Raw genomic sequence first — 15,286 nt, forward strand, 5'->3', positions numbered from 1 at the left:
TAGTTGAGTAAATCTGATGAAAACAATGCTACATTTCTTAGTTGATACATTATGTTCTTGTTTTATATTTGCAGGAAGTTCAGTATTATTAGAAATAAATATGAAAAAGAATTCTGAATATGAAACTTCACTGAAACGGTCTATTTCCTAAGGTCGATGCTAATGGGAAAAGTGCCAGGTAAACATAAAAGTGCTTCTGTGCCTGCCAAAACTCTGCTGTGCTACAAGTGCCAATGTGAGGTTTAATTAATTAACTACAGTAATCTTTTATGCTGGCACATGATTAAGTTTTACCACAGTTGTATTGGGCTCTTTCTGTCCCTCCAGTCAGATATTGTTCGAAGTTCAGATAACTTTTGCTGTTGCAGTCTTCTGATTAGACTTAAGTCAAAATGTACAAATGGACTGCAAGGAAATAATAAGAGTTGATAAAAAATCTCTTTTTCTTAAATCTGCATTAATGCATTTAGCATATGCTTTTATCCAAATTAACTATGTGTGATATCTGGAAATCAAACCCATGACATTTGCATTACTAGTGTCATGCTTTACCAGTTTTTAGACATTGAATGAAAAAATAAACACTTTCATTGTTAAACATTTAAAGCCGTGGCCTAAAGTATTGGCAGTTAAATAATTTGTGTGTTTTGCAAATGTTTCTGCTTCAGTTGTTGTGATATTAATTCACATTGTTTCTAGATTATTGTGCAGAGTGATCAGATGCATTTTAAATAATTGCAAAAAGCTTCATTGGCCAACAAAATTAACTTTCACTGTTTTTTGGCCCAGGCACAAAATAACCAGCTAACATCATTTCACTAATCATATCAGCAGCACCTGGGAAAGTGTGAACGAGTACTAGTCAGGTGACATCACTCTATCATTCTGATTGGATTATAAGAGCAGACTGATTGCTATAAAAGGAGGGAAGATGTGCTTCCAATCATTGTGTTCTTGTTAGCAATGTTACCTTTAAAGAACGACGTGCAGCCATCATTGCTTTGCATCAAAATGGCCTCACATGCAAGGATATTGCTGCAAAGAATATTGCACCTGAAAGAACCATTTACCAGATCATCAAGAACTTTAAGGAGAGAGGTTCAACTGCAGTGAAGAAGGCTTCAGGACGTCCCAGAGTGTCCTGCAAGCACCAGGTCATCTCCTGAGGAGTCAGTTACGGAATCGTGTCATCACCAGTGCAGAGCTCAATATTGGCAGCCAGTTTGTGTGAGTGCATCTGCACGCACAGTGAGGCGAAGACTATTGGACAATGGCCTGTTGTCAAGAAGGGCAGCAAAGAAGCCACTTCTCTCCAAGAAAAACATCAAGGACAGACTGAAATTCTGTAAGAGAGTACAAGGATTGGACAGCAAAAGACTGGTGCAAAGTTATTTTCTCTGATGAAGCCCCCTTCTGACTGTTTGGAACATATGGAAAATCGATAGTCCAAAGAAGAATATGTGAACGCTACCATGAGTCCTGTGTCGTGCCAACAGTGAATCATAAGACCATCCGTATGTGGGGTTGCTTTTCATCCAAGGGAGTGGGCTGTCTCACAATTCTGCCCAAAATCACAGCCATGAATAAAGAATGGTATCAAAACGTCCTGCAAGAGCAACTACTCCCAACGATCCAGGAGCAATTTGGTGATGATCCGTGCATTTTCCAGCATGATGGAGCACCATGTCACAAGGCAAGAGTGATAATGAAGTGGCTCGGAGATCATTACATTGAAATTTTGGATCCGTGGCCAGGCAACTCCCTGGATCTTTATCCCATTGAGAACCTGTGGTCAATCCTCAAAAATTGTGATCAAATCCGAGCACATCAGTCAGGATTTGGCCCAGAAGCTGATATTCAGCATGCCAGAGCGAATTTCAGAGGTTATGAAGAACAGGGGTCAACACTGTAAATATTGACTCTTTGCATATATTGAATGTTTTTGCCAAAAAAAAAAAAAGCCTTTAAAACTCATGAAACGCTTTTCATTGTTTTCTAGTAAACCATTGAAACAAGTGAAATAATCTACACATACTGAAGCAGCAAACTTTGGAAAACACAAAATTGATGTCACTGCCAATACTTTTGGTCATGGCTGTACACATTTAAGTTCCAAGATTCATTGTCATACGATAAAAACAACATTCACATATCTGTAATAACGGTGCTCAGATCAAATGTAATGACTCCCTTGTAATACCATAATCATGAAAACCAAATTATGATATAACAACAACAAAAGGTTCACAGTACACTGATTTGTTCTAAAAACAAACACTTTCTGAATGTCATTTAAGTAGTTCTTCACAGGTGAGTTTTACCTCTGCTCCTGAGAGACTACAACTACTTCTGCTTGAGTTGAATTATTCAGTGCTCATTCCACTAATATTGTTGTGTAATATCTCACACACTCTTCACTGTAGCCGCTTAAAATCTCTCACTCTCACTTCACACTGCCTCTCCAACATGCTCCGTTCCTCACACACTCACTCCATTCAAAGCATAAGCGCTTAATAACTGCTGCTAAATACGGCTGATTTCACACAGTCATGCCAGCTTGACTACTGCTAATGCCCACTATGATATCACTACGAGTTGAAATGTGCATTGTTCAATTGGTGAGAAAACGATTAGTCTTCTTCTGGACAATTCACTAAAATTAAACAGTGTAAATTTAGATTATATACTGACTTTATTTTACTTTCTTATATTGGTCCATATTGTACCAATAGGGCATGACAGTTGGGTTCCAGAAGTAAAAATCACATTCATTTTCTCCATAGGCAAACTCTTTTTGATTTTTAACTATAACTTATAAACCTTTAAAGACAGATTTACCGTGAGCTCCGAGGTTGTTAATCAGTGGCCAATGCCTCTTTTGAAGCCATCAGTCGGCATTGGAATTTTTGACAATCTTGTTAAATAGCTGAATTCCTGTTGAATTTCGACACTATCCATGATCAAGCAGAGAAAGATCCACCAATCAGAGAATTGCTGCCAACAAAGGGTACCAAATACACTCTGCAGCGACCACCCACTCCCATGACACCTTCACCTTGTAAATGATGCAATTAAGTCAGCCTTAACATTTGTGCATGGAACTACTTCCTTACGCGACGGAGCAGAATCTGCCGTTGCTGGTTCAAACCAAATTATGCGTCTGAGCCTCTCAAAAACGTCACTTTAGAACTAGTATCATGGCGTTTGGTGTTTCTAACAAGTTATTGGAGAAACAAGGATGTGAGTGTGTGTGTGTGTGTGAGAGCGAGAGAGAGAGAGATGCTGTAGGGTGTTAGTCAGCTTTCTGAAGATAATATTATTTTGGTAAAATGCATCCTATTTTCTCTCCACCATTTTGAACAGTATGTCCTCTGCAATATGGAAACTCTGGTAAGAGGTAAATGCCTTGAGTTTGTGTAATTAATCAGTCTGTTGTGTCTCTCAGCTGTGAGATTCTAGCAACCAAAGTGAGGTTACCCCATGTGACTCTACCCTCCCTAGCAACCGGCTACCCAGGCCCCAGTTTAAAGCTATTTTTAAACCAGCTTTAGTAGTGTAGTAGTAATCAGAGAAATCAAAGATGGCCGATGAATGAAAATACAGACTGACAGCGCTGATTAAAACCACGTCACCTCAACTGGCTAATTTACACACAAAAATGGTCTTTTGTCGCCACCTTCTGGCTACAATCTGTAATGTCACAAAAATAAATGGAAAGAGACACATCTAGCTCTTTACATATCTGCACTGCTCTTACAGGAGGAGAGGAGGGTGGAGAGGTCATGTAAATACCAATAATAATTTGGTAGCTGAGTCATACTCTAATAGAGCGGGTTGGAGCACCTCGCTCTGCTCGCAGCAGCCCCGCTGAAAGCCAGGATGGCTAGCTGAATGGACAACTCTCTGTCTGAATGGCAGGAAGTGCATTAAATGAGAAAAGTGGCAATTAAGAGCAGTTTTTCCTGTTTACATGCCGTCTCTGCAAAACATATGTGCAGTGGATGCAGAAGAGAGCACTAATTGTATAAATGCGCACTTGAAATTGCCCCATGGCAGCACACAGGGTGATTCCTAAAAGCTACAAAGGCCTGTTTGGACACATAAGATCCCTAAGAGGCTACTCAAGATTACGGAACAGGGAACGTAGCACACCTGCACAACTCGAGCGCTACCTGTAGATACTGTGTGGTGTTTGTTGATGGATGTATATAAGCAAACAGAGAGGGACAAATGTGGATGAAGCAAAGCGTCATTGACAACAGAAGATGGAGCGGCTATAAGAACAAACGGAAAGAGTTTGTTAGAGATATAAAGTATTTGAACACTTAATTAGGCTCCTGCATTTTGTAGTAGTTTTTTTTATTTTTTTATCCAAAATTCACTTATGAAACTATTTGATAACTCTTATTACTTTATTACATTGCTCTACCAGATGTGCTACAGGAATAAAATATCAAACCAAGTGACATTTATTTTAAGCTCAAACACACTTTTCAAGCAAAACTTTTTATAAAAAGAAGTTAGATGTGAAATGATACAACAATAGATGGTAAATAGTCTACACGTATATAGCGGTTTTTTAACCTTTACACTGCATCTCATTCACCCATTCACACACAGCAGATCTGCCAATGGAAGGACACCCACCAAAATAATAAACATGGATAAAAATAACAAGGCATTTTGGCCGAAATAAAGCAGAAAACTGAAAATGCTTTAAGACAAAGAAGACGTATTTTGATAATAATTTAACTGTAAAAAAGTGGCATTAATTAAATATAATAGTCCTCTTGCAGCACATTTCATTATATTAAATGTATTATTAAATGTCATTAAAAATAGTTTAGTTAACATCTGAATTTCTGCTACTATTGGAATGACAAATTGTGAATTACTCTTTTTATCTATAAAATATTTAATTTATAAAAAATGTTTGTGTTCATTTAAGTTTGAGAAAAACAACACCTTTGTGTTTTATAACTTTTTTTTTTTACTTTGACATATTGGTCAGATGGGATGCGATGGCTCACCTGCAGCTCTTCGTTACAATCATCTCATTGGTCACTTCTTTGAATTTCCTCCAGAGTTCAGATTCTTCCAATGTGACTTTGAGCTGTTTCTCTGTGGGATCTCTCTTCTCTCTCTCTCTCTCTCTCCATCACGCTCAGATGTCACTCTGTCCACGATCCCTGTGTCTCCCTCCACATTCACGAGTGATGGGCAAACCTCACACCCTCTCGACAAGTAGAAGAGAACTCTGCTCTAACTATAACTCACTATAATATATGAGGAAATGTATCACATAAATCCCTATCACATAAAACAACAGGTGAATTCTTCTTCCGGGTTGCTATTATCAGTGTGTCGCATGATAGCCTAAAGTGTGTTGATGCCTATAAGACAAAAATGGAAAACTATAACCTTTTAAACTATAAAACAGTAGATATGGATTAAAAACTATTAAACACTATAAATAATGTGTTGTACTTGCACAAGAACAAACAATAAAGAACTAAATTCTCAGTTCAGGTCACTTGATGACAATAAACATACGGTCCGGTCTCGCGATGACCTTTATTTACTAGTAAAATAATACATTCTAGAGTTATGACGAACAACCTGTTACCTATTTCTTGTCAACAAAGTCAAGCTTCAATTGAGAACATATACGATGTAAATAAGGACACGACATGCTATAACAGCTGTAGTATTGTTCTCTGCTGAGAACGGGAATTGCTGGAACTCTATCCAGCGACCGGTGCTCTCATCACGGTGACACGCGCATGGAGAGATTTGACTAGGATTTAAAGAGTTTAAATCCGGAAAAAAGGGTCTCATTAATGAAGATTCCTCCTGCACATCAAAAATCTGAAAATCAAACCTCTGACCCTTCAACAGCGAAGATGATTTACGCACATCGGTGAACTTTAAAAGTCTTGAGTGTCACATTGTGTGGCAAACACAGGATTTCTTTTATGATAGTAGAATACATATAGGCCATACCTTGAATAATAATAATAATAAAACTGAATTAAGTTGTATTAACAATGCATTAACACCAAAATATACAGTTGAGGTCAGAAGTTTACATACACTTAGGTTGAAGTCATTAAAACTCCTTTTTCAACCACTCAAACCAATTGTTTCCAACAAGAAACAGAGGTTTACATACACTAAGTTAACTGTGCCTTTAAGCAGCTTGGACAATTCCAGAAAATGATGTCAAGCCTTTAGACAATTAGCTTCTGATAGGAGGGGTACTGAATTGACGTGTAGCCTACCTGTAGATGTATTTTAAGGCCTACCTTCAAACTCAGTGCCTCTTTGTTTGACATCATGGGAAAATCAAAGAAATCAGCAAAAAAGACCTCAGGACCTCCACAAGTCTGGTTCATCCTTGGGAGCAATTTCCAAACGCCTGAAGGTACCACGTTCATCTGTACAAACAATAGTATGTAAGTCAGCCTGGTACCATGCAGCCATCATACTGCTCAGGAAGGAGACTCATTCTATCTCTTAGAAATTAATGTAGTTTGGTGTAAAAAGTGCAAATCAATCCCAAAACAACAGCAAAGGACCTTGTGAAGATGCTGGAGGAAACAGGTAGACAAGTATCTATATCCACAGTAATACAGCCCTTTATCGACATAACCTGAAAACCTGTTCTGCAAGGAAGAAGCCACTGCTCCAAAACAAAAAAGCCAGACTACAGTTTGCAAGTGCACATGGGGACAAAGATCTTACTTTTTTGAGATATGTCCGCTAGTCTGATGAAATAAAAATTTAACTGTTTGGCCACAATGACCATCATTATGTTTGAAGAAAAAGGTGTGAGGCTTGCAAGCCGAAGAATACCATCCCAACCGTGGCAACATCATGTTGTGGGGTTGTGTTGCCACAGAAGGGGCTGGTGCACTTCAAAAAATAGATGGCATCATGAGGATGGAAATTATGTGGATATATTGAAGCAACATCTCAAGACATCAGCCAGGAAGTTAAAGCTCGGTCGCAAATGGGACTTTGCAAATGGGCAATAACACCAAGCACACCTCCAAAGTTGTGGCAAAATGGCTTAAGGACAACAAAGTATTGGAGTGGCCATCACAAAGCTCTGACCTCAATCTGATAGAAAATTTGTGGGCAGAACTGAAAAAGCGTGTGCGAGCAAGGAGGTCTACAAACCTGACTCCAGTCATACCAGTTCTGTCTGGAGGAATGGGCCAAAATTCCAGCAACTTATTGTGAGAAGCTTGTGGAAGGACACCAAAATGTTTGACCCAAGTTAAACAATATTAAAGCGATGATACCAAATACTAACAAAGTTTATGTAAACATCTGACATACTGGGAATGTAATAAAATAAATAAAATCTGAAATAAATAATTATCTCTATTATTCTGACATTTCACATTCTTACAATAAAGTCGTGATCCTAACTGACCTAAGACTGGGAATGTTTTCTATGATTAAATGTATTTGGCAAAGGACTAAAAAAACATAGATCCACAAAGACTTAATGAATTTGAATACCGTTTAATAGCAATGCTGTAGTAATATTTCCACATAAAAAGTAGTGATTTTGTTTCTTATAAAACATTTATTTTCTTACATAAATGTCATCTCACATAGTCTATATTGTTCTTTATAACAGTAAAGTAGATCTTCGTAATAAAAGACAAATAAGAATAACAAAATATTGATCTGATGGGGAAATTCAAATTTTTCAGTCATGATAAAATTATTCTGAAATTATTTTTTTCATAGTCTGGATAATATTTCCATGCAAGTGCTGTAAAATAAAAGAGGTCCCTTCAGTAAACCCACAGCTGCTGAAATTATGATTTGAAATGACAAAATAAAAATAACAACATTGGGAAACTAACATTGTCATGCTTGAAATCGCTCCAGTAAAAATGAAATGTGTTTAAATACGAGGCTTAAATACAACACATTCATAAGAAAAAGCCACATGATTTTTATCTTAAACACAAAGCTAATTAAAACTGCTGGAAAAGGAACCTCCAGATATGCATTGGCACCCTAATGAGGGATTATTAATTTTACTTATCTAATACGATAAGAATTACAAAAGAAACAGGATGACAGAAACCGGCTTATTACTTATCAACTAGGTCATTTCTGAAGACTGAAATATGATTGCAACACCACTATTTAAAAAAAAAACCTTAGTAGCAAAAATAATCATTACAATCTTATTTTGAAACACTCAAAACTACCACACAAATAACACTTCAAAACGAAAACAGCACACATTGGTTACAATTCTACCCAATCTAGTACTCAAGTAAAAGACAGTGAGGAAGACCCGTGGAACGGAATCATTTAGCAATTAAGCAGCAGTTAAAAATAAAGTGTGCAGCTAATTCTTACTGTACCAAACATATCTCTACAGTTACAGGGAAGAGACCTAACATTGACCTTTTACCTAATTACAAGTCCCATCCTTCATAGTTTCCTACTTGAGAGTAAAGCACAGGTGTTTGTTCGTTTATGTGTGTTTGTTATTTCACACAGATGGAGAGTGTCCATCTGTTTGAGGAAGGGGGAGTGCCTGAAGTGTGGTGTGTGCCAGGTTGCAGAGTGGGTACATGAGTGGCATTGAAGGCAGCACCAATGCTGGAGCCAGAGCAGCACACAGAGGCATCTATCTCACTTGAAGCATGCGGAGAACAACTTCACAATTGCATCCCTAAATAAAAACAAACCCCAAAAATAACATAAAATAAGATGACTTAAAAGTGCCTTTTTTCTGCTGCTTTGATCTGCAGACCTAAATTTAGTGTATAAATGATTTGTGAAACTTACATTTTATATACATATGTAAATACCAAAAAGCAGTTGGAGTTAAAAACTGAGCATTGATTTAATGTCAACAGTTTTTCAAAAAAAAATATTTGAAAAGGGAAACTCACCTCGCAAAAGGAATGTAAGATAAGCTATACCTGCGAAATCAAATGGACAGATTTGTACTTATCAAAGGCAACATGTCATATATATGTAGTTCAAATGGATTCAGACTTCTAACGGATGCTGCTTTATTGCTTGCTAATTTAACTTGATTAAAATAGGTTAATGCAACACAATTTTTTTGCATTTGGTCTCGACTTAGCATTTGGTCGGGACTGTGTGAATACTATTTGTTGCATCAATGTATAACTGAAACTGAGCAGGGTATTTACATGTCCCATTATGCTTTGCTTGGGACAAAATCGAGAGATTTAGTGTTATTTTAATGCATTTTACACCAAATGAGACAAATAGCAGACTTGTAATTAATATTCTGTTATGTTGGGATTTAGAAGAGTTTCTGTCATGTTGAATATTTTTGGTGGTTGCCATTGTGGAGAAGGATGGAGCTAATGGTTAGGTCAAGGATGGGTAAACGTCTACTGAAATATCAAAGTATATAGCTTTTCTCATAAAGCAATAACTGAGGGATCATCCCAAGTCAGTTACTATTCTGACTGACTTCTGATGCCACAGTACCAAAAAATATAATATGCTAATGTATTTTTTTATGTAAACAGAGGCTAACTCAAATAATTTAGGTTTTCACAACACAAAGTATTTGAAGAGCATACATGCTAATTTCATATTGAGGAAACTAATTTTCATTTAGTGGAACCAATGTCCACAATTGAATTAAGTTAAACCAACAAATTTTCATTGTTATTACAATTGAATATGCAGGATTCATTACAGTACTTTAATTATTTACTTTACTTATGTTTTAAATCACTCTGGAAAAGAGCAAATGCCTTAAAAGGATAGTTTACCCAAAAACAAAAATTCTCAGAATTCTCAAAAAGGAGATTTTTAGAGGAACGTCTCAGCCCTGCAGGTCCATACAATGCAAGTGAATAGTGGCCAGAGTCCCAAAAAGGACATAAAGGTGGCATGAAAGTAATCCATACAACTCCATTGATTAAATCCATATCTTAAGGAACGATATGAGAGCTGTGGGTGAGAAACAATTTAATATTTAAGACAATATTTTACGTTAAATCTCCACTTTCACTTTCACCTTTTGTTTTTTGGCAATTCACACTCTTCATGCACATGCAAGTCCTTTTAGTACTATAAATCTCCATCTTTGACCTGCCCTGACCAATAGGTGGCATATGCATGAAGAATGTGAATCGCAAAAAAACAATAGAAGAAGAATGTGGAGGTGAAAATGAAAGTGAAGAATTATTGTAAAAACTTAAATATTGATCTGTTTCTCACCCACACCTCTCATATTGCTTCAGAAAATATTGATTTAACTACTGGAGTCTTATGGATTTCTTTTATACTGACTTTATGTGATTTTTGGAGATTCAAAGTTCTGGCCATCATTCACTTGCATTGTATGGACCTACAGAGCTAAGATATTCTTCTAAAAACCTTTGTTTGAGTTTTGCAGAAGAATGAAAGTCATATACATCAGGGATAGTGATTAAATGATGTCAGAACTTTATGTGTGAACTATTCCTTTAAATTAACATAATATACAAGCATTCTACATGTCTCAATATCCCTAATAGCTGCTAAAATGGCAACAATACCAAGCTCAGTTTCACAGTTTTTGAATTTGCAAATACATATATTTCACAACATGGCACGGAGCTTGAGAGAACAAAGCAGTTCAAGTCAGAGCTAAAATCTAGGGAAATAATTGTTTAATTTAGATTTATCAATTTGTTAACCAAAAACCACTGCCGGTCAATAGGTTGCAATTGATTTTATGCCCCCTTTCCTGCAATTCAGAGGTCAGGAGAGGACAGCTGTCTTAATGTTAAACTGAGCTTAATAATTATATGGACATACAGGTTCCTGGTTCAACGTTCCTTATTGACATAATGTATCTGACTGGTATACTGGAGTTGTCACTTCCGCTGACTCTCACCAGTTTAATAATAACATGCTTGTATACACAAAAGGTATAGTAAAAGTTCATTACTAGGGCTATCTGGTTTCTTACCAAGTAAAAGCCAGAAACTGGAGGACACAGAACAGCAGAGCAAGGCCTTTGTTCTTCCACTGAGAAAGAGTTAAAAAGATAATGACAGTAAATTACCATGAAACATGAACATTTATGTGTTAAATATTCCATGATAAAAAAAAATCACATAACTTGTTAGGTAAAAGCCAAAGTTCTAAACTTTAAAAAGCAACTAAAACAAAACAAGAAACCAACTTACCCAAAATGCAGCACAAAAGGTCAGCACCAGGCATGTCTGCAAACCCATAAAAACACAAGTAGACTACTATACATTGCTAAAAGAGCCACAAATTCACATACAAGAAACAAACTATCAACACATCTATATCTGAATCTCTAGACTTATTTTAATTTATGATGTCAGTGTGTGTGTATGTTCTCACAATCATAATGGCAGTTGCCAGTGCTCTCGTCTTGTCACACATCCTCTTGATTTGCTTTAAAGGGCCCATTAAGAACATTGTGCTGAAAGTAGTCCACAGCGATACATTAAGGATTTCGTGTTGCACCTTCTCAGACTTATAGATTCCCATAGAGATGTTGCACTTCAGTGCATACAGTACATGGGTCAAAGACATGACAATTATTTGATTTGTCCAGATATGGTGTATTGCTTCAAAATTGCTTACTCGTGATTTTTGCTCTGGCAATTTCCCTTAATGAGAAGTTGTATAAATGCCCATATTCCCCTGTAATTTACCTGGATGCATGTGCGAACAGGGCTTATAATCATTCTAGAGCATTATGGACTTCCAGCTTGGCTGAAAAGGTTTCGGGAGGGCCTTTTCTGTTCCAAAAAGACATTATTCATGCACAGAGCAAGCAGTGGTTTAGAAATGGTTAACCATAAAGAAATGGTTTACAACTGTAAACCTGGTTTGAAGGAATTTGACTGGCCTGCGCAAAGCCCAGATCTGAACCCTTATTGAACGCCTTTAGGATGAATAGGAATAGCAAGCCAGGCCCATTAACCTAATGTCAGTGCCTGATCTCACTGATGCTCTTGTGTCCTGTTGAACATTTAAAGGAAAAGTTAACTGCTCACCCTTATGCCATCCTAGACATTTATGTCTTTCTTTTTTATGCAGAACACAAAGATTTTTATAAGAATATTTCAGCTCTGTAGATCCATACAATGCAAGGGAATGTTGACCAATGCTTTGAAGCTCCAAAAAGCACATAAAAGAACTATAAAAGTAATCCATACAAATCCAGTGGTTTAATCCATGTCTTCTGAAGCAATCCAATCAGTTTGGGGTGAGAACACACCAAAATATTACTCCTTTTTCACTGTACATGATGCACGATCATGATTTCAAGTATGATTACACTTCTTAGTGCTTGACGCATGCGCAGAGCGCTAAATCGTGCTAGGAAGTGTAATCGAGCTTGAAATAATCATTGCAGTTATTTTTGGTGTACTCACCCAAAACCGAATGGATCGCTTCAGAAGACATGGATTAAACCACTGGAGTCTTATAGATTACTTTTATGGTGCCTTTATATGCTTTTTCTGGTCACCATTCACTTGCATTGTATGGACCTACAGATATGAGATATTCTTTCAAAAATGTTTCTTTGTGTTCTACAGAAGAACGAAAGACATGGGAGGGTGAATAAACAATGAGAGAATGTTCATTTTTGGGTGAACTATTCCTTTAATTAAAAAACAATGCTTTATCCATTTCTTTGCTGCTATTACAGTTTACACTCTTCTGGAAAGTCAGGGATTTGTTCCCATGCAGACACAAGGGCGTCAGTTAGGTCATGCAGTGGCATTGGGCAATGGGGCATGACAGGCAGACACAGTTCCAATTCATCCCAAAGGTGTTCAATTGGTTTTAGGCCTGGGCTTTGCCATTGTGCAAGCCAGTCAATTTCTTCCACCAGACTTTTCTATTTGGACAATACTCTCTGCAGGGGCATTGTCATGCTGGAACAAAAACAGTGCCCACTCTAAACTGCTGCCCCAATGTTGGAAGCACAATTCTCTAGATAGAATGGCAATGTTTGGCATAGCATTAATATTCATCCTATAAGCCAAACATGTTCATTAAAAGGGTTTGTTCACACACTTTCGGCCAAACTGTGTAAAAACTTTTATCTTGAAAATACATTTTAAAACATCCTATGAAAATAATAACTAGGATGTGTTCATTCAAGGTGTGGATATTACTTCACTTAATGGTTACACCACTTGACATAATTTGATTATAAAAAATATTGTTCCTTTTCATCATTTCAGACATTCTTATTTGTCATTGATCCACATGCCAATGCAAACATGTTCCATTATTATTAACAAGGTAGTCAGTGGCACACCCTATCAAGATAAAATGACTCACCTCGAAAGTGAGGCAATATTGCCCAAACTGTAGAAGACTGCGAAAAGTATCAGTCCACTTTTAGGAACCCAAAGCAAGCACGTCCCCTGAATGACAAAAATAAGGAAAGAGTAGAGGTTTGGCGGTTGTTCGCACTATAGAAACCATTTTATTTGGACACGCAGATGCACCTTACCAAAACTGAACACACGATGCCCACCACAAAGCATGCGACGAATCCCTTCACACGCGTGCCCCATCCCAGTGTTGATGCTTCATTCGCTGCCTACAACAGCCGGGTTATATTCATGTAAACATACACTGGTGGCCAAAAGTTTGGAATAATGTACAGATTTTGCTCTTATGGAAAATAATTGGTTCTTTTATTCACCAAAGTGGCATTCAGCTTCTTAAAATACTTCAAAGAGTTCTCATCATCCTCCACATGCAGCAATGACAGCTTTGCAGATCCTTGTTATTCTAGCGGTCAGTTTGTCCAGATACTCAGGTGACCTTTCACCCCACACTTCCTTGTCTTGTCGGGCACTTCTCGCACACTTTACAATCTAGCTGATACCACAAAAGCACAATGGGGTGAAGATCCGTAACACTCTTTTCCAAGTATCTGTTGTCCAATGTCTGTTTCTTTGCCCACTCGAACCTTTTATTTTTGTTTTTCTGTTTCAAAAGTGTCCTTTTCTTTGCAGTTCTTCCCATAAGAGTCTTCTCTTTACTGTTGTAGATGAAACTGGTGTTGAGCAGGTAGAATTCAATGAAGCTGTCAGCGGAGGACATGTGAGGCGTCTATTTATCAAACTAGAGACTCTGATGTATTTATCCTCTTGTTTAGTTGTATATCTGGTCTTCTATATCTCTTTCTGTCCTTGTTAGAGACAGTTGTGCTTTATCTTTGAAGACTGTAGTTACACCTTTGTATGAAATCTTCAGTTTTTTGGCAATTTAAAGCATTGTATAGCCTTCATGCCTCAAAACAATGATTGACTGATGAGTTTCTAAAGAAACCTGTTTCTTTTTGGCCATTTTTGACCTAATACTGACCTTACGACATGCCAGTCTATTGCATACTGTGGCAACTCAAAAACAAACACAAAGACAATGTTCAGCTTCATTTAATGAACCAAATAGCATTCAACTGTGTTTCATATAATGGCAAGTGATTTTCTAGTACCAAATTATCAATTTAGCATGATTACTCAAGGATAAGATGTTGGAATTATGGCTGCTGTCTAGATTTGATCAAAAATGACTTTTTTCAAATAGTAATGGTGCTGTTTTTTACATCAGTAATGTCCTGACTATACTTTGTGATCAGTTGAATGCCACTTTGGTGAATTAAAGTACCAATTTCCTTCCGAAACAGCTTAATCTGTACATTATTCCAAACTTTTGGCCGCCAGTGTTTTACAAAAAACAGACAGTTAAAATCGATTTCAGATTTCTAAACATGACATCTCCTCCACAGTTACTATGCTTTTTATAGATATTATCATTACAATGTTATGACAGGCGTGTAAACACGTGGTCTTTATCGCAACAAAACAAGATGTAAAGGTCTGGATACAAATTTGAAGTAGCCACAATTAGATTAAATTGAGAATATAACTCAACTACAACTTAATCGAGCTAGCGGGCTGTAAACTGTTAATCGTAACTACCTGAAGTACGTTGAGGTCGTCATTGCCGTCTTGGCCACTCAAAACTTTCTTTAATTTATCCATTAATGTTCAGATTCACGATATAAATAAAAATCGATCCAAAAAACCGATGTCTCAAGTCGAAATAGACGTGGCACACAACAACTTTGGTCAAAGGAAATGTATTGATTTGCTCCCTTTCCTGTTCGAAAGTGTAACAGGTGCATTCGATAACTTCCGTATGTAGCCACGGCAACGATTATGTGACGTCATCACGTTCGACGTACTGAAACCAAAAGCAA

At 37.1% G+C, this 15,286-nt stretch overlaps 1 protein-coding gene across 1 annotated transcript; it reads right to left on the reverse strand.

Annotated features, from left to right (window-relative positions):
- Nucleotides 1-7,533: 7,533 nt before the first annotated feature.
- LOC127654125 (vesicle transport protein SFT2B-like) lies at nucleotides 7,534-15,228 on the reverse strand. Its single transcript, XM_052141136.1, has 8 exons — nucleotides 15,006-15,228; nucleotides 13,526-13,615; nucleotides 13,351-13,436; nucleotides 11,389-11,470; nucleotides 11,205-11,240; nucleotides 10,985-11,043; nucleotides 8,934-8,963; nucleotides 7,534-8,710 (listed from the first exon to the last, which is right to left on the reverse strand). The coding sequence occupies exons 1-8, from the start codon at nucleotides 15,066-15,068 to the stop codon at nucleotides 8,671-8,673; spliced, it is 486 nt and encodes a 161-aa protein (XP_051997096.1). The 5' UTR covers nucleotides 15,069-15,228; the 3' UTR covers nucleotides 7,534-8,670.
- Nucleotides 15,229-15,286: the final 58 nt, after the last annotated feature.

This window comes from Xyrauchen texanus, chromosome 13 (genome assembly GCF_025860055.1).
Source record: "Xyrauchen texanus isolate HMW12.3.18 chromosome 13, RBS_HiC_50CHRs, whole genome shotgun sequence".
NCBI classification, from domain to species: domain Eukaryota; kingdom Metazoa; phylum Chordata; class Actinopteri; order Cypriniformes; family Catostomidae; genus Xyrauchen; species Xyrauchen texanus.

Excerpts from the sequence above, each read along its gene's own strand:
- LOC127654125 (XM_052141136.1), bottom strand. The coding sequence starts at position 15,068 with ATGGATAAATTAAAGAAAGTTTTGAGTGGCCAAGACGGCAATGACGAC. Across the intron at positions 8,964-10,984 it reads CAGTTTCTGGCTTTTACTTG|GTATAGCTTATCTTACATTC; the intron begins GTAAGAAACCAG and ends TTGATTTCGCAG. Across the intron at positions 8,711-8,933 it reads TCTTACATTCCTTTTGCGAG|GGATGCAATTGTGAAGTTGT; the intron begins GTGAGTTTCCCT and ends GTTTTTATTTAG.